Raw genomic sequence first — 20,421 nt, forward strand, 5'->3', positions numbered from 1 at the left:
TGGATACTTTCCAATTAAATAATTTCAGTAGGGAGTGAGTGCAAAGAGAGTGGAAATACAATAGGAAAGCTGGTGGTAATTCCTGAGCCTTCCTGTTATGCAGACCGTGGGAGCTCGGGTACAGGGGGATTGGGAAGTCAGGGATTATGGGCTCCAGAGCTAACACCCAGCTCTTACTGTCTGCAGCTCCAGCCACAGTGTAGCCTCCACAGACCCCGCCTGCCCCATCTGGTGGAGGCAGAGGGGGTGAAACCAGTGTGAAGAGGAGTTGGTTACACTGATGAGGCTGCACTTTGCAAATAGAAGGTGCAACGGAACGTGTTCTCTTCCTGCTAATTTTAGGCCAGTTGCTCAGTTCACACAGGTAGAGTCATCTGGGCAGCCTTCTGAGGAAGGGGTCTGAGGGATGGTGACACAGTCCTGTTAAAGATGCTCCTCCCCATCTGTAATCACAGCAAAAGGCAGTGGATGCCCTTTGCCGGGTTCTGCATTCTAAGTCATTCTACTGGTCTAAGGGGCTTCTTAGCGTTAAGGCGGTAGAATGCTGTTTATCTGGCTCAGTACCTTAATAACGGCATGGCCCCTGCGGGCCCACGTTAATGCTCCCTTAATCCTTACAGTTGGCACCACGAGCGAATGCTAAGAGAGCCTCCTGCATGCTACCTGAATGCAAAGCAAGAATGGTTCCTAAAACATAGCCTCCAGTTGGATAGTGCCCATTGACTTGTGGTTGTTAATAGGAATCATTATAATGGATTTCTCCTTTACTATAGGCCTTGCTGTGAACTCAAGGTCATTTGGCAGCTTCATAAGAACCACAGAATGTAAGAGCCACGTCCAGGCCCTTATGACAGCCGAGGAAGCGCATAGAGAGGTAGTCACTTACCCAAGGACATAAAATATAAATGGTGGCAAAGCTGGTCCTAGAGCCCTTAGACCATGTGAGCTCTTTCCTGGGGCCTCCAGATACAGTTGAGCAAGTCATGTCTTGTGCCACATGGGTGAACATTCACAGGAACCCTAGCTTCCTTTTCTCCTGGTGAGGTCTCTTGACCACATGGCCAAATGGCCCAGTTTGGTCTTTATATCAGAGAAGTGGTTGTAAGTAGGACTTGGCCCACTCTCTTTTATAGGCAGTCTTCTCCGAACCCACCTCCGGGTTCCAGTAGTGCTCTGTGGGTTGTGAGTAGCCTTACAGGGTTATTTTTGAGGGCAAGGTCTAGTTTTATTTACTTTGTATCCCTGGGTTAGTCTTTAGCAAATGTCAGGTGCTCCATAGGAGCTCCTGCTCCTGTCCTTAATATTTAGCTCAATAAGGCACCTGATTTTGCTCATTGCCAGCTCACTTCCTAAAACTTTAGGAGGCCTCAGTATTTATTGGCCAAGGTGACCACTTTGTGACAGTAGAAATAAGTCTGGATACGAAGTGGGCTGAATGCTGAGACATCTCATGAAAAAACAAAACAAACAAACCAACAAAACCCCAAAACTTACATTTATTGAGTGCCAGTACCTTTCTAAGCACTCAATACAACCCCAAGAGGTAACTACTATTATTATCCCGATGTTGCCATGAGAAACCAAATATGGAGACCTTAGGTTGCACAACAGCCGTTGGCTGAAGACCTCCTTTGTGTGATTCTAGACCCTGTGTTCTGAACTGCTGGGTTGCGGTGCCCACAGTGTAATTAAAGAGCAAAGTCTTCCCGTGACTGCGTGGCTCAGACAATTTAAGTTCAGTCTTTTAAACACCGAAGCATCTCATTTTACCCTGAAAAATCTATTACATGTTTTTTATACAAGATACCTCAGGGTCCCCATTCAGGAGTCACCCTCTGGCCTGTTGAAGTATATATGAAACTGAGTTCCCCTTCAGGGGCTAACTCCAGAATGCTGTGATATTTAATGCAACAATTGTATTATTATTATTATTATTATTATTATTATTATTATTATTTTATGTTTTTTAAATTGCAAAGTAATACATGTTTATTTTATTAAGCTTAAAAAAATACAGAAAATAAAGTATTCAGATGGAGGCCTCGTGGCCACATGGAAGAGATGGCTGATGAGGGAATCAGCTCCCTAAGGTTCCTCCTCATTGCAATGTTTCCACATTGGTTCATCTAACATCTCCTGAGAGCTGACTGTTTGTGCCTGTTTCTTCTATTGAATCACATCACCACTTCCCCTGCAAGGCACCATGTGACATCCTCACGTGGCTGATGGTCTTAACTGGATTTCCCAGGGTTACCTTTATTAGGCCCCCAAGACACAAGGGTTTTAGGATTAGGAAAGCGTCTTATGTTGTGAACACAATATAAATATATTTACTGGATCCAGTTTACACAGTGTTATTCATAGACCATCTGCAGCTGATTGATCTGAAATCGGACATGGCTTGTTAAAAATGGAGGTTAAGGGTCCTCACCCCAGACCTATTAAATAATACTATCTAAGACTAAAGTCAGACACCCTGACCAAAACACGCGTTGCTTTTTATTTTTCATTAGGAAACTGTCCAACAGAAAGAAAATAATGTAATAGACTCTACATACTCATTACTCAGTTTCAAAAATTATTAACCCATCGTCAACCTTGCTTCACCTACATTTTGAAGTAAAAACTAGACATGTTATCATTTGAATGTTTCCATATGTATGTACACAACATAACCACTGGGTTTAAGAACCCATGTTATTCTCTTTGTGATTACGGATTTATACATTTTATTTTGAATCACTTAATGAGTGGAATGGGTCTCAGGACAGTATATAAATATATATGCAGATGTTCCATTATGATTGCATGTCCCTTAAGCATTTGATATACATATTTGCACCTATATTTACTTAGTAACATCAAGTTGAAGTATCTGTAATCTCCTCCTGCTAACAATATAGTTCATTTCATTTGCTTTTACATCCTTCTTTTTTCTTCTCCCATGTATGTTGAAATTGTTGGAATGGAAGTGAGTGTATGGTAGTCATTCCTTTGCTCTTTTAAGTCTTTTTTTCCCCCTAGCAGTTACATTAAACTTCATAATCTCATCACTAGAATTTTTTACGTTTCATGTAATTTTTACTATTTGCTTTGCTTATAATTAATTCTTGTGATCCTAGTATGTAAATATATCTCGTGTAGTATGCTCTTTCCTTCTTGAGCTCTCTATTCTGACATACATTTTTATTTGTTTGGAGAATTTCCTTAGGTTTTATGCAGGAGAGAGTGCATGAATAGTGTGTCTTCTGAGTCATTGATGGCTGAAAATGCCTTTCCTTTCTTCCTGTGATTGTGGCCATTGAATTCTAGGGCTACAATCTTCTTGCTCTGGATCATAGCTACTTATATTTCATTGACTAGAGCAAGCCAGGGGTCCAAGACCAACATTGGGGCCTTGGGGTTCATCCTCCTCCCTCGGAGGGAGGGGTGCTGTGGTGGGGAAGAGTGACTATTGGGTGGATGGGAGTACAGCTGACCCTACTGCCTTCCTGAGCACCCCTCCTCCAGCCATCCTGGTGGTCTCCCGTTGGGGGTTGCATCAGGACAGTGCCGGATTATTAAGGAAGGGTTTTTACTTCCACTTGGATTACAAAATGTATTATGGGATTTCACTGTGGTGTGAAACCTGTTTTGTGTTCAGATTTGATTAGAAGGAGTAGGGGTTGATTGCTGTGACAGCCTGATTAGCTGGGATGGGGCCTCCCTCCCTGTGCTTCCACCACTACCACCTGCCATAGAAGTTACACCAACACATTTTCACTTCTGTGTGAGCTGGCAGGCCCAGGGGGAGTCTGTGGCCTAACCATGCTCCCTTACACCTGTCTGGGCTCTATGGTGGGTGATATCTAGTGCCTTTACATTGCCTCACTGACTACCTACTCCTCATCCCTGTCCTTGTTGCTCTGCATCTGAGGTTTTTTTGTTTGTCTATTTGTTTACTTCTGTTTTTTAGAGAGAAAGGAGGAGAGAGAGAGAGAGAGAGAGAGAGAGAGAGAGAGAGAGAGAGAGAGAGAGAGAGGGAGACATCAAGGATAATCCTGGGCATCTGTCCCAAATAGGAATTGAACTATGACCTCCTAGTTCATAGGTTGATGCTCACTCAACCACTGTGCCATACCGGCTGGGACTGCCTCTGTTTTATAATTTTTATTTTTCCCATTTATTTTTCCTTTGTTTTCATTTGCCTTTGTTCAGCATGCAGCACTAATTGGCTTTTCCTTTAAGAACTATTACAGAAATTCCTCAGTGTTACTGGTTCACGGATGGATTGATGGTACCCAATTACCATTAATTACATAATTTGCTTATCTCATTTCCATGGGACTGAAAAACAGAAAAGCAGCAAAGATTTGAGCTCGTTACCCATGTTGAAGTTGGAACCCCAGAGTTTTCAAACAGAGATGTGATATTGTTTCACTATTAGGGCAAAGATTGATTAGGAGTCATAGAGGAGATACAGTAGATCCATCACCAGCGCTGGCAGCTGGCACTCTGTCAAGAGGAATTTTTCATGAAGAAATGGTTTCATCATTTTATAACAATGATCGGGTGCCTTTTATAACAATGATCGGGTGCCTACTGAAAAGCACAAGGGTGTCAGGAGGTTAGTTTGACTCAGGAGGTAAGTGGTTTGCAGGAAGGGTTCATTTTCATGCCTAAGCAGATTGCATGCATCATGGATTGCTCATGTGCTGTGGCTAGTTAAAATCATGAATATTGCCCGGCCACTATGGCTCAATGATTGAGCATCAATCTATGAACCATAAGGTCACAGCACCCAATCAGGATACACACCTGGGTTTCGGGCTCCATTCCCAGTGGGGGACATGCAGGAGGCAGCCAATCAATGAAAATCATCACTGATGTTTCTATTTCTCCCCCCTCCCCTGAAATCAGTTAAAAAATATTGTGAGTATTAAATAATCAATTCCTAATTTTCTTCTTTACTACTGTATCTCCAAAGCCTTGCATAGCACCTGGCATGTATGGTGATTGAGAAGATGTTGACTAACACAGTATGAATATTACTGATGGGCAGTAAAGCCGTAAACCAGGAGAGTCCTTGTAGCCCAGTAAGGGCAGTAGGGGTGTCCTTTAAAGGAAGGGGTTATAGCCACCACAGTGCCAGGATTGACTCAGGTTGACACCTCAGCCTCCTTGGCTCCTCTAGAAGGTGGGGCGGAAGCATGGAGGGCTTGGGCTTTGTTCTGAGAGTTAAAAGCTCAGCCACTAGATCCTACACTGTCATGGGCCCTAGCTGAGGCCACGGTGCCGCAGTCTATGTGGCAGATGCTGCTGTTCCCCTACTATGTCCCCTCCCCCTCCTCTTGCCCCTCCCCCTCACCCCCTGAGCACATGCCCCCTGACCTCCAGAGGCCAGCCTTTGTGTTTATTTGAATGTGGGATTTTTCTGGCCACTGCATCTTTTTGCCACCCGTGCTGCAGGTTGGAAATGCCTCCTGAGAACTTCCCTCAAGTCAGTGACTGAAGGGAGCCAATGCTATAAATGGCCCAAGTCCCTGGTCCCTGTTATGGGGAGACTCCCGGCATGTGGAGCCCCCTCAGCAGGCTGACCCTCCAGTCCCCCATCGTGGCAACTGGCTTGATAAAGCCCCCTGTACTTCAGGCTTCCTTCCCTGGATCACTGCCCTTTTCCCCGCCCTGTGTTACCTTCATCTCAGCACACCGCTTGCCCTTGAATACGTGTCTCAGGTTTGCTACCCGGGAAATCCAAATGGGGAGCACCGTTCCCGGTCCTGGGCACCCTGACTGCTGGGATGTGGGTATTCCTGAGGCTTCAGAGGGTTTGAGCTTCATTTTGCTGAGCCCCTTACAAATTGATATCAAAAATAGGGAAAGAGCACTCTAGTTTTTTTTTTTGTTTGTTTCGTTTTGTTTTAAGAAGTCCTACCTAAACGAGTCACAAGTGGTATACAGCTCTCTGAGATGACAGAGGAATTGTATTTGTTTTTTTATTGTTGACACTATTAATGATGTCTTACATTTTTTTCTCCCTTCCCCCATTTGCCCACCTCTACCCAGCCCCGCCACCCCTCCCCTGGCCTTCACCACTCTGTTTTGTGTGTCCATGGGCTGTGCATAAATGCTCTTTGGCTATTCTCTTCACTGTCTTTTATCCAGTCCACCCTCCCTTCCCCTCTGAGATGACAGAGTAATTTTTAAGAACAATGAAACCGCCGCGCTCATCCAATATCAGTGATTTGTGTTGCCATGGGAAAGTGTAAATAGTAATGCCGTTATGGTTGACTTGCAGGACCTTTCTAGGCCCCCTGGATATTCCCTGTCTCTTGCTACTGCAGCCTGCTTCTTTTTCTAAGCACGGCCTGCATATTACTTCCTCTGCTGGCTGCTGAGAGATGGAAGGATGGATGGCAGGGCCGTTCCACCTGCCCTGTGCAATGGCAGAGTGGGGGTGACAGTCCTGCTGACCTTTAATCTCTGCTTCTTTGCAGATATCTCAGTGAGCCTGCTGACCCTGCTGGTCACCGCCTGTGGCCTCGCTCTCTTTGGCGTGTCTCTCTTCGTGTCTTGGAAACTCTGCTGGGTTCCGTGGCGAGAACGAGGCCTGTTCTCTGGTAGCAAAGACAACCAGGAGCCTCTTAACTACACGGACACAGAGATCAATGAGCAGGAGAACAGTGAGGGCTTTCTAGACTCTCCCAGCCCCTGCCCTGACTCCTCCATGAAGATCAGCCACACCTCCCCGGACATCCCCACCTCCACCCAGACGGGGACCCAGGAGAACTGTGCCCCCGGCGTCCGCGTGAAGCGCCAAGTCACAGAGCCAACCTCGTCGACTCGGTCAGTAACATCTCCTTTCTTTTTTCTTTTTCTTTTTTACAGAGAGGAAGGGAGAGGGATGGAGAGCTAGAAACATCGATGAGAGAGGAACGTCGACCAGCTGCCTCCTACACTCCTCCCCACCAGGGATGTGCCCGCAACCAATGTACATGCCCTTGATCGGAATCGAACCTGGGATCCTTCAGTCTATAGACCGATGCTCTATCCACTGAGCCAAACAGGTTTCGGCATCTCTCCTTCCTTTCTGAATGCAAAGCAGGGACCCTCCACCCCTTCCCCTCTCTTGGCAGCAGTGACATTGAGTCACCACGGAGCCTGTGACCTTTCGCATGTTCATTCACTGTCATAGATGTGAATAAGGGAATTTGGTGCTGCTCGGTGTATTGCACTGAGGTTCCTGAGCTCTGCGCAGTCTCTGATTGGTCCGCAATAGCATTTAGTTAGAGTGATGAAGACTTACTCTGTCAGGTGCCATCTAAGAACTTCACCTGCACTCTCATTATGGCTCACAACTTTGTGTGAAATGGATCCTATTACCATTTTCATTTCACAGAAGAAACTTAATTCAAGCAGATGAAGTAACGAAGTTAGTTATTGGTAAGCCCTAGGTCAGGGTTTGAACCGGGTTCAGTCACCATCAGAGCCTGAGTGTTTACCACTCCCAGTGCCGTGGCGTTTCTTCCTTTGCCCCAGACTCAGCCTAGCTGGCACACACTGGCTCTCTGCACTCCGGACTGGCCAGAGATCTTGGACCATTTCCAGCCTCTGCAAGAATTCCCAGGCCTCGGGCCCCTCTCTGTATGGCTGGATACACTGTGCCTTTTGGCAGTGGAGGAATGATATAATGCAGTCACAAAAGCAAGGGTTTGGGGCCAGTGAACCGGCTTTGCTTAGACATGTGGTATTGGACACATGAATCTCCGTGTTTCCGTTTCCTCTTCTGTAAGAGAGGAAGCATGACAGCAGGTGTAGAGGTGGTTTTAAGAAGGACACAATAGCGTGGACATCATGTGCTTTATTAGGCCGATACCTGTAAAAACTCCAAACCATGAGCTGCCCTTCTGCTCTCAGGGCCGCTATTAACAGCATCCCGTCCTGGAGGCGGTCCTCTCCCAAGACTCAGATGTTGCATAAAGGTGGCCTTGAGGTCAAACAGCCAATTCTGAATCTTTGGATATAAAAATTCACTTTCCATAAGAGACTCTAGGAAAAGAGACTTGGGAAGCAGCTTTAAAAAAAAAAAAAAAAGAGAATATTTGCTTGAGCAATAGTCAGAGGAAAAGTGTGTGCTGCTATTTAGAAAGTAGGACCACAATTGGGAGGGGATTTTTAAAAAATCTTTTTTTATTTGTTCTCTAGAAACAGCAATAAGATTTTACCCTTTTAAATGTTAATCGAGTATATCCTGGAAGCTCGGCTCACTCGCATTAAGTAGGACGGAATATGACAGTTTGTAATTTAATTTTTTCAGAAACCCACTTTAGCATCATTTCCAATTCTGAGTCAAAGAGCTAAACCTAAGCCGTTTCTCTGCGAGGAAAGGGGTGGTTGTTTGCCTTTCGGTTTAGAAGAAATCCTCAGATTCCATCACTAGGATTTCTCTTCAGATTTAACACTTAAATATAACTGGAGCTCTTCGCTGGTGCTATGGGGTCATGCAGCAGTGCAGACTCGTAACAGATTCTCAGTATTCTAATAACGGGTCAGTCAGAGGGGGTTTCCATTGAAACTGTCTCCAATTTGCATATTAATTGTTCTGATCTGGGTCCCCTGGAACAGGGTGATGTGCTGGGTTTTTGTTAGAGTGTAGATCTGAGGACTCTGCCATCATTCTGATGAATTGATAGCAACCACATCACTCTGATTACCACAGTATTTATTCTAGAAAAGTGTGTAAGCTCTGCATATAAAAAAGAGATTGTATTTAAAAGTAAAAACTATAGCTATCTTTGCCACTGATTTAAACTATAGATATCTTCACATTAGCTAGAAGGAAAAAAATAAGTAAAAAGAGAAGAGAGAAGGAATTATTCCTGTAAAATATATTTTACATTTAGATTGATTTTCATTTTGGAGTCATGCAATTAAATTACTTTTTCTGATATCCAAAACAAGCTTAGTTCTGTCTGAACTACTACCAGAAAACTAAACTCTTTCCATCTGCATATGACCTAGTACTGATAATGTGCATCATTATGCATTTAAAATACTTTCTAAATTACTACTGAACTCCTTTTGTGGGTTTTGTCTGGAAATAAACATCTTTGCTAATGGTATTACCGTAAGAATGGTGTATGGTTTTGTAATTCTCTAGGAATTGTGTTATCTTATAACACACACAGTGACAAAATGGGGGAAAATAGTGAAATGTCCTTCATGCTCCAAAACATTTTTAGTATCTTGTTTTTAAGTCACATTTTTGAAACCCAGTTTGGGAGGGGAAGGTACTCTTTGCTGAGATGACTCTAAGTAGTCTGCTCTGCTAGTTACTATTTCTTCTCCCTTCTTTCTCCTATGTTCTTTACCTTCTCACTGCTGCATTTCTTTTCTTGCTGCTTCCTTCCTGCGGCTGTTATTACTTGTCCCAAAATTCCCAGGACATCTCCTTGGCCTAGACTGGAGGTTAAGGGCATTGCAGTTGGCATGGCTTCTGCCACATCATTTCCATCAGAAACTCACCTCTCCTGCTGGCACACACACCACCACCACCACCACCACCACCACCCTCACCCTCCAGCCTCTTCAGCTTGGATATATGTGGCTTCCACCAATGCCTTTTGGAATGTTCTGATGATAAGCTTTGTTTCATCTTCCAAGAATATTTCTGGTCAAGATGACTTTCTCTTGTTCTTCCAAGATCAAACACCTTAGCATTCTCTTTCTAGTTAGCACCATTACTATTAGAAACCTCCAAAATTATTCTTGTGTGTGTGTATGTGTGTGTGTGTGTGTGTGTGTGTGTTAAGTATATTTTAATGATTTTTTTACAGAGAGGAAGGGAGAGGAATAGAGAGCTAGAAACATCGATGAGAGAGAAACATTGACCAGCTGCCTCCTGCACACTCCTCACTGGGGATGTGCCCACAACCAAGGTACATGCCCTTGACCGGAATCGAACCCAGGACCCTTCAGTCCGCAGGCTGATGCTCTATTCACTGAGCCAAACCAGTTTCGGCCCAAAATTATTTTTAATTCTTTTTAATTTGGGTGAAATCTATCTTATATAATGAAATCTCTCTAATGTCCTGGGAATGTGGGGGAATATGGGTGGAGTTCCTCCCCTCCCCCCCTTCCCCCCCCCCCCCCCCGAATTCCCAAGACATTTTAAAGGTCTATATTAAAAATATATGAAAACCCTGGATCCTCCAAACAGAAGGAACCTCGGCAGGCTGTCTACTCCCATCTCTGACTTATGTCCCATGATGCAAGTCCAGTGTGTTTTCTAAGCCTTCTCAAGTTTTCTATGTCATCTATGATGCATGTTTCTAGAATAAACATAAGGATATCATGGACATAATCATTTCTGATGATTAAATCCCAGCAGAGCAAAATATACATTTACATCTAGTTTCAGGTTCTCATGGAGAGGTCTGAGGTCCGTTTTTGAAGCTGTCAGTTTATGAAAAACTGAAGCAAGCACTAAACAAGTACTTAAAAAAAATAGTTCTTTTAAATGTTCCTATCTAACTGATGCTCCCATTACAAAATAGTCTAGCTGAATAGAATTGTGCTACTCACAGGTAATTACATGTCATCCTAGTGCACCACTTTCTGGAGTTTTATAAAAATTTCAGTTGCCACACCACAAACTCCTTATCAAGCCTGTGAAGGCTCTGTGCGATGCTTCTGTCCGCTGTCAGCCTCCCCTCTCGTCCGGCCACCATGTGGCACAACCCAGAGGACACTGTCGACATGGCCTCCATAGGAGGTTTGCGTGAAAAAGTGCATCACACTCCAGCTTCTCTCTTAGCGCCCTCCGTGTCTCCAGCCCTTTCCTGCCTTCAGGCTTTCACACAGGCTGTTTCCTCAGCCCGAAATGCTTTTCCTTTTTCTTTGCCATGCCTGGCTCCTTTACTGCCTTCATTCCCACCTAAAATGTCACCTCCTCCGAAAGGCCTCCCTGATCACTTTGTCTGAAGCATGTGTTCTTTCCTCCACTCCCTCCCACTCTTCGTTCTCTCACACATTGCCTTGCCTTCACTTCTTCACAGGATTGAGCTCCATTTTAAGTTGAATGATTGTTTATTGCCTGCATCCCCTCTAGACTATGAGTTCTGTGAGCTCTAAGACCACCCACCTACCTTATTTCTCCCTAACTATGTAACCCCTAGCGTGGTGTCTGGCACATAGCAGACTTTTTCGTGAATGACTGACAACACATTCGTCAATGTCAGGCCACTTCTCTGTGTTCTGCTGAGAGGACTGGCAAAGAGCCGAAAGTATAAACTGAGGAGGGGCCAGAATGGTGTGAGGCTGGAGTATCAGGTCTCACGTTCATTAAGAGCAGGGGTCTTCAAACTACGGCCCGCGGGCCACATGCGGCCCACAGAGGAGTCTGATCCGGCCCGCCAGGTTTTTTGGGCAGTGAGCGCAGCCGAGGTGTTACAGTAGGAATTAGTAGTTCATATAGTCCGGCCCTCCAGCTCTCTGAGGGACCGTGATCTGGCCTCCACTTTAAAAAGTTTGAGGACCCCTAATTAAGAGCCTTACATTCAGACTCCCGTCCTCATCTCTGAAGGAAGCAATTCCTACAGCCACTGAAATACACTGACCAAAATGAAAGAAGACAGTCGTCATACTTTAAGTTTAAATCATCCTATTTTTTTTGCCACGTAAGTGGTGCCACAAGGATGAAATGCTGTAATTACTGTGTGAGTAGCACAATTCTATTAAGCTAGACTGTTTTGTGCTGAGAGCATTGGTTAGATAGAAGTATTTAAAACTAGTTTTTGAATTACTCTTTTAGTTACTCCTTCAGATTTTAGTATACTGATATCTTCAAAAATGGAAGTTTACATAGAGCTCTCTCAACTAGATGTAAATGTGTATTTTCTGTACTGGGATTTCATTATAGGAAACTGTTGTGCCTGTGGGGTTCCTGTATTTACTTTAGAGGCATGCATTAAGTATCTGCTATGTGAAAAGTTCTACATTAAAAAATATATAGCTCTGGCCTCAAAAGCCCACAGACTAGGTAATTGGGGACATACTACGGCTAATGTCAGGAATGAGGGACATAGCTCATCTTAGTCATGGGGAAAGGAGGTACAATATTTGAGGGTGACATCAAGGTTTTAAACCTGTTTTACTTGGGAGGAAGTAGGAAGAATCTGCTTTATTGTACCTAACTATACTTGACCACACACCTCCCCTGGCCAAAGCTTGATGCCTACTTCTTCATCATCTCACTCCCTCTAGAAGCCTGTGAATCCCCTTACAAGAAAGCCTCGGATTCCCCATCCTGCCCTGTAGTCAGGTAACTGCGTTTCTCCTGTCTGCCACTCGCCCTCCTCAGTGTCTGCCTGTGGATCAGGACAACCCAACTCTCTCCTCCCCGTCACCAGGCGAGTTTCAAGAAGAGAAATAGAGCCGTGTCTCCACTGTTTCCAAACCTCCCTGTCTTGACTTGAGCTTCGTAAAGAAACCCATGATGGTTCTGAAATAACAATTTGCTTCTCTCTTCCCTCTCCTTGGACCCTGAAGCCTTGTCAACACGGATGCCCCAGAACTAGGGAAAAGATCGACCAAGTTTCACCTCTGAGATGGGGGCCCCGAGAGGAAGGAGGATAGAAGAGCGTACCTTTGTCTGTGGCTGCACAAGGGGAATCCCGCGATGGGAGGGATGCTAGTGGTCTGAGTGCAGATGTTAGGTGCAAGCTGCTGGGGCAGGAGAGCTGGAGACCTGATCTTGCTGGAGAGCTGGGGATCAAGAGGAACACACAGTTAATTTTCCTGTTGAGGTCTAGAGCAGTGATTCCCAAAGTGGTCTATATCGACCCCCAGGGGTCTATGACAACCTGCAAGGGGTCTACGTCAGCGAAAAAAAGATTTGGGGGTCCATGAAATGAAAATGGAGATCCACGATAGTGGATCTCAATATACACTGATAGTACCTATTTACTTACATCATATTATCTTATAATATAAAAACATATAAATTATTTATAAAAGTACCTATGAAGTAAAAAATTTATTATATATGTTTATAAAATTGTGTAAGTTGTAGGATAAAAACCTGCACATAATGATATACCAGTATCATCTTGTTACAAGCATACGCGCAGTAAACATTCTTGCCAATTTTTGTCTCAAAGCTTCGCGAACTTGCACCGACTTGTTCAATTCATCACTCTATAAATATGAATGTGAGAAAAATACGTTCATTCGTTTCCTGAATCTTGAATAGGAAAGTGCTCAGAAAATATTTAAAAAAATATAAACTGGTATTTTATCATACAAATTATAGTGAATCAGTGTTATTTTGTTTGAGAATGCCGGAGAAAAGTAGGTACATTATTTTTTATTAAATTTTAACACTAAACTTCACTACAGTTAGAAATTTACAAAAAAATCAATATCAGGTAAATAGGGGGTCTACCCAAAACCGAAAAACATGGCAAGGGGTCTAGGGCACAAACAAGTTTGGGAACCTCTGGTCTAGAGTGTCAGCCTGAAGGTGGATAAGGATGAGGCCAGGCGGGCTCAGCTCAAGTTCCATCTCCTCCGTGATAGTTTTCCAAGCCAGAGGCATTTTCCCCCCTCTGTCTGCTTCTCTAACCTCCAGTCGTGGATTTTTAAATCCCCCTCTGCCCTGATTTATAGTTAATCACCGGCTTCTTTATTCCCACCTACCCTACCTGACACCTTGCTTTGCCCATTCACATTTGTTGAATGGCAGTAATGTTCTCTTTCTTAAGGTCAAGTGTAGGAAGCTGGCCTTTGAGGTGATGGTTCCAGGACTGAGACTTTAGGGGTCTCACCATGGGACGCTGGGCATGGTTCATTTGAATCTGAGGAAAGGAGGGGAGGAAAAGCCATTTGCATCCGGGCACCTTTGCTCCTGATCTTTGGCTGCAGCTGAACCCCAGGCTGAGATCCCTGCAGGCTTGGAAGCGTGTTTTTGAGCTGGTGAGGGGAAGTCTGCTTCCTAGATTGTGTTAGTCATCTTTGAGATTAGGCTTTCTTCAGGCCCAACCACGAGTCTCCAAGCTCGGTCTTGGAAAGCCACGTACAGGAAGTTCTCATCCTGGCCTCTTTCAGACAGGAAACTGGCCTCTAATAAGAAGTGGACCAAGCTGAGAGTTTCAACTGCAGGGCCAGCTTTCTAAGACAGCGTTAGGGTGTAATGTAGGTACAGCATTCCTTATCACACCCATCCTTGGGGCTCACCTCCTCTCCTTCCGTTCATTGTATACATTAAGCCCTGAGAACACCAGAATGCTGGACTCCCCAGGCCTGCTCAGTGGACGCCTGCCTCGGAGGCATCCCTCCTTATCACATTCTCAGTGTCACTCAGCAGCGTTCAAATTCTAGAGCCATGGAGGGCGGGGCAAGGCCTCTAGTTTCCTGCACTCAGGTACCACCTCCACGGACCATTTCAGGATTCCTCGTCTGGGTTCCCAGAGCCAGGCCACAACCCTCTGTTCTGAATCCTTCCTCTGTCTTGCTTTTGACTTGCTTATCCTCCCAACTCCATTTGAATAACCCAGGAGAGCCATGGAATATTGATTTTCCATTTCCTCTCCCTCTCTTCTCCTCCGTGTCCCTGGGGCAGGCTCCCTGCCCCACTTTCTCATTTCTCAGTGCAGAGAACTGCAGAGAGTTCGCAGGGAGGTGATGAGTTACCTTGGTTCTCTGGCTGCCCTGAGCATCTCTAGCCCATGCCTCCAACTCTGGGAATCGCTGACTCTCTCCTGAAGGAAATTGAAAGCGACTGAAAGAGAGCCCCAGGGACTAGGAACTGTCCTGGCCTGTTACAGTCCCTGCTCTCTGCTTTAAGCCACTGCCTTACAGTGGGCCCCACTGTTTCCCCCAGAGTAAGTGTGATTCTGAAGGGGGCAGAGGGGGACCGTGGAGAATGAAACGCGTAAAACATTTGGGTGGATAACAGTATTCATACCTGTGCGCAATTTTTTAAAAGGAATCTTCAGCTGGGTTGGAGTTTGGACTGGAGGCATCCTAATTGCTTTCTGAGGGGGCGTTTTGGTCTTTGAAATACAAATCTCTCCCTAATGCCCTCCCCAGTGCACTCCCTCTACCCCCTGGCTAGGAACAACAGAACATGTGGGACTTACTTCTCTTCAGATTTCATGTCTTAAGAAAATGTGCAAGGAAAGCAGAGTATGTCCCATTGCTAAGCAGCCAAATTCATGTAATTTTAAATTAAAATTCAATGTACATGGCTGGCTTCGTCCTGCAGATAAGGGTTAAGACAAAATGTTCCTGTGATAAATCTGAAGCCAGTCTTTCCAAAAGATTGAAGGTAAGTTGTGATGCACAGAGAGGCTGCTCAGAGCATCACGGGGGAGAAGTGACAGCAGAGTCTGGGGCTGGCGTGGACACAGGACCGGCGTCCCATCACAGACGCTGGTGCAGAGAAGGCGTATCTAGACGTGAGTCTACATGGAGCACTTTTAGTATTTAAACAGAGTCACTAAGAGTTCCCTGAATGCCAATCACAGATGAGAACTGATTCCAGACCCCAGTGTGGCTCTTGTGTAAAGCTAGCCTGGAGGGAAAACGCAATAGCTGGTACCAGCCCCTTGAGGCCTCTACATAGGACTGGGTGCTCGCTGCTCCCTGCCAGTCATTTCTGCCCAGAGATCCCAGCAGAGCAAGACAAAAGCTCTGTTCTAGCACTCCAGAGGTTAGCGTCTCCACACGGGAGTGGCTTGGCTATACTTGCACAGAGAGGCAATTTAGGAGCTTAACAGCATCCTCTGTCTCTCTCCCTACCCCTGAAAAATGAGAGATACGAAGGAAATGTAGGATTGTGGGTTTCTCTGTGAGAAATTAAAATCTCATAGCAGGAACTTTCAAACCACAGTTTTTGCTCACGTGGCAATGTCTGTGCCTGGGGTGCATGTCTGCTTGTGGCGGACTGTGTTGGCTGTGGCAGGTGCAAATGGCAGCTCTGTGATTGTGCTCTTGTTATACCAGCTCAGTGACTAGGAGTGTATTTTAGGGCAAAGAGGGATGTTGGGCATAGCAACATCTGAATGACAAGAGAGAATAATTTTAAACATGTTTCGGGGGCTATTTATCCCACTTTTACATCTTTATTTTATAAAGTAGCCTTCAGAAAGGAAATGAAGATATACTCAGATGTTTATTCTGCCTCTCCAACTACATATTTACTAGTTCATCTGAGACAGCCGGCTGTTGCTTTTGACCTGGTGGCGAGAGGCTATTAAGATTATGGAGAGACTACAGAAAATACAGTATTATGACTCTGAACTCTGAGCTAAAAACAAACAGAAATATCCCTAAGAAAAACCTTATATGTAATGACTGCTCCTTTCTGTTTATGGAGACCCACAGGATAATGCACGTTTCCAAGAGAATTTCTGGGAAGCTTCTAGCCTAACCAATAAGCTTACTACTATAGGGAGAAGTCATTTCTGTTAGCAAATATTTGATATGCAAATGTCGGTATCCGACTTTCCCTGGCTGAATCCTTGTATACATTTATAGCAGCTTACCTTCCCTTGGCTGCCCATAGTGTTTATCACAGAAATCAACTCTTCCTGCTGCTCAGCAGGTACCCACGTGGCGTCGCAGACACTCAGAGCTGTCACCCACCCCGTCAGAGCCGAAGTGGTCCACTGCGAGCAGACACGTCTTGTCCCATACATCCACCCTCACACAAGCAAAACTTGTGTTCTTGTGGGGAAACTGTCCGATGTGAAGCAGTAAGAATATACAGCCTTAGAAAGCGGTAAGCCTGTGACAGGAAAGTGTGTGCAATTTAAGAGACAGATTCATCCTTCTTAAGAAGATACACAGACAGTTATTTCAGTTTCAGGATGACACTGTATATAAAAGTGAATAATTTTATTTTTAAACCAACGTGAACAAATCTTTACATCCCACCAGCCAGATAAGCTTTCTTAATGGCTTCTTAGTTGAGAAAGTGCATTAAACCTCTAAAGGTCACAGGTAATCATTTCATTTCCTGACACCAGCCCTCAATTTTGGGTTTCAAGCCTTGGGGAGCAGCTTACTCATATTGATGAGCATATTGAATTTAGGGAGAAAAAGAAAAAAAAAGGCCCACAGACCTAATCTTCTAACAGCGCATAACAGTCTACCTACATCCCAGGCACATGTTTCTCAAAGACCTGTAGCTAACGAGGTTGTAACTTTGTCCTCTCTTGCTCCTCACTGAAGGCATAATTCAATCCGAGGACAACTCAACCTGTCGAACCCGGACTTCAACATCCAGCAGCTGCAAAAACAGGAACAGCTGGCCGGGATTGGCCGCATTAAACCGGAGTTGTACAAGCAGAGGTCACTGGACAACGATGACGGGAGAAGGAGTAACAGCAAAGCCTGTGGGAAACTGAACTTTATTTTAAAATATGACTGTGACCTAGAGCAGCTCATCGTGAAGATTCACAAGGCCGTCAATTTGCCTGCCAAGGACTTTTCTGGGACCTCAGATCCTTATGTCAAGATCTACTTGCTCCCGGATCGGAAAACAAAACACCAGACGAAAGTTCACAGGAAGACCCTGAACCCCGTGTTTGACGAAGTGTTTCTGTTTCCGGTTCCCTACAATGACCTTGAAGCCCGGAAGCTGCACTTCTCCGTGTATGACTTTGACAGGTTCTCCCGCCATGACTTGATCGGCCAGGTGGTGGTAGACCACTTCTTAGACTTGGCTGATTTCCCCAGGGAGTGCATCCTTTGGAAGGACATCGAGTATGTCACCAACGTAAGTCCAGCATTTCTTCTCCTTGGGGGAGGCGTGGAGGTGTTTCTTGGTCAGCATGCGAATAAAGGACTTATACCTTATTTTATTGGGGGGGGAAATATGAAATTCATGTCAATATATATAGAACTACAGCTTCAGAACCTCCTCGTGCCTTTCTAGAAACAGGGTGTTAACAATATTCACTTAGAATTTTCCAAGAACTATTGATGAAAACAATATTCAAGAATAACCTTCGCTCTTTTCTACTTTGTAATTCTCAGCAATTCTCTCATGACAGTAGATATTATCTGCCCTCCTTACCACATTTTCTTTAGAGGTTTCTTAGGTTGTTTGTGCTAAATGGATCCTGGCATCCTATTGACCGTAATCTGAAGCAAAGAGCACAAGTCCTTACCCGTGTTCTCAGGTCAGCTCAGCTCAGAGGCATTCCTCATGAGATCTTCACCTTTAACCCCAGACATGAGAATAGTTGAGAAGAGTTGGCATCGCATTTTCAAATATTGAATCTAAACTACAAAAAGAACAGACTGCAAAGATCTCAGACATTGGCAGTGCTGATCTATAGAAGGTCAAATCCAGCTTAAAGCTCAGGGGAGATAGGGCAGAAGAGCCTGGAGGAAGGCCATATATCCATGCATACATTTCAACACAAGATTGCATGGTGATATTTTTATTTGTTGATTGATTGTCTAAAGTTTTACATATGTCTCCTTTTTTCCCTGATTGACCGCTCTCCCTACCCCCCCACCAGCCATTCCCACCCTGCGCACGACCTCACTGCCCCAGTGTCTTGTGTCCATTGGTTATGCTAATATGCATGCATACAAATCATTTGGCTGCTCTCTAACCACCCCCTCCCCTGCCATTTGTCTCTGGATCTATTCTTATTCATCAAATTGTATTGATTAATATATTCCACATTTGACTGAGATCATGTGATATTTATCTTTTTCCAGCTGGCTTATTTCACTTAGCATAATGATCTCCAGTTCATTCATGCTGTTGCAGATGGTAAAAGTTCCTTCTTTTTTATAGTGGCATAGTATTCCATTGTGTAGATGTACCACAGTTTTTTAACCTACTCATCTGCTGATGGGCACTTAGGTTGTTTCCAAATCTTAATTATTGTAAACTGTGCTGCTATTAACTTAGGGGTGCCTATATCCTTTATGATTGGTGTTTCTGATTTCTTGGAATATAGTCCTAGAAATGATATTACTGGGTCAAATGGGAGTTTCATTTTTAACTTTTTGAGGAAACTCCATACTGTCTTCTACAGTGGCTGCACCAGTCTGCATTCCCACCAGCAATGCACCAGGATTCCTTTTTCTCCACACCCTCACCAACACTTGTTTGTTGATTTGTTGATGATAGCCATTCTGACAGGTGTGAAATAGTATCTGATTGTTGTTTTGATTTGCATCTCTTGGATTAGTGACTTAGAGCATGTTTTCATATGTCTCTCCGCCTCTTTGTGTCCTCTTTTGAAAAATGTCCTTTTAGGTCCTTTGCTCATTTTTTTATTGGATTGTTTATCTTCCTTTAGTTAAGTTGTATGAATTCTCTGTAAATTTTGGAGATTAGACCCTTATCTGAAATAGCATTGGCAAATATGTTCTCCCATGCAGTGGGCTTTCTTGTTGTCTGTTAATGGTTTCTTTTACTGTGCAAAAGCTTTTTATTTTGATGTAGTTCCATTTGTTTATTTTCTATTTACTCTCCATTGCCCTAGGAGCTGGGTTGGTAAAATATTGCTATGACATATGTCTGCTATTTTGCTGCCTATGGAGTCTTGTAGGATTTTTATGGTTTCCCATCTTATATTTAAGTCCTTCAGCCATTTTGAGTTTGTTTTTGTGTATGCTATAAGTTGGTGATCTAGTTTCATTTTTTTTACATGTATCTGACCAAATTTCCCAGCATCATTTATTGAAGAGACTGTCTTGACTCCATTGTAAGCTCTTGCCTCTTTTGTCAAATATTAATTGAGCATAATGGCTTGGGTCAATTTCTGGTTCCTGTGTTCTGTTCCATTGGTCTATATGTCTGTTCTTATGCCAGTACCAGGCAGTTTTGAGAACCGTGGCTTGGTAATATAGCTTGATATCTGGTATTATGATTCATCCAACTTTGTTCTTCTGTCTCAGGATTGCTGTGGCTATTTGGGGTCTTTTTTTTTTTATTCGAAATGAATTTTTGAAGAGTTGTTTTACATCTTTGAAATATGCTGTTGGTATTTTAATGGGGATTGCATTGAAGCTGTAGATTACTTTGGGTAGTATGGTCATTTTAATGAGGTTAATTCACCAATCCATGAACATGGAATATTCTTCCATTTGTTTATGTCTTCCTCTCTCTTTTTTTCAATGTCCTGTAGTTTTCCAAGTACAGGTCTTTTACCTCCTTAATTAAGTTTATTCCTAGGTATCTTAAATTTTTTGGGTGTAATGATAAATGGGATTTCGTTGTTGTTTCTCTTTCTGTGAATTCATTATTGGTATATAAAAAGGTCATAAATTTCTGGGTGTTAATTTTGTATCCTGCTATATTCCCAAATTTATTTAATAGGTCTAGTAGTTTTTTTGATGGAGTCTTTGGGGTTTTCTATGAATAGTTTCATGTCATCTGCAAATAAGGACAGTTTTACTTCTTCTTTCCCA

The 20,421-nt window shown here is 43.9% G+C and overlaps 1 protein-coding gene across 5 annotated transcripts in view; it reads left to right on the forward strand.

Moving 5' to 3' along the window:
- The window catches only part of SYT9 (synaptotagmin 9), a 146,663-nt gene that overhangs the window by 40,342 nt on the left and 85,900 nt on the right, over positions 1–20,421 (forward strand). For all 5 annotated transcript variants that reach the window (XR_014795932.1, XR_014795933.1, XM_084894222.1 and 2 more), the window contains exons 2-3: positions 6,477–6,825; positions 17,215–17,761. Coding sequence is in view for 3 of the 5 variants with exons in the window: in XM_084894222.1 (XP_084750348.1) it covers positions 6,477–6,825; positions 17,215–17,761 (896 nt within the window). In the remaining 2 variants the exon portion in view is untranslated. The remainder of the gene's footprint in view (positions 1–6,476; positions 6,826–17,214; positions 17,762–20,421) is intronic.

Source organism: Pipistrellus hanaki (genome assembly GCF_964339955.1).
Source record: "Pipistrellus hanaki genome assembly, chromosome: 9".
NCBI classification, from domain to species: Eukaryota; Metazoa; Chordata; class Mammalia; order Chiroptera; family Vespertilionidae; genus Pipistrellus; species Pipistrellus hanaki.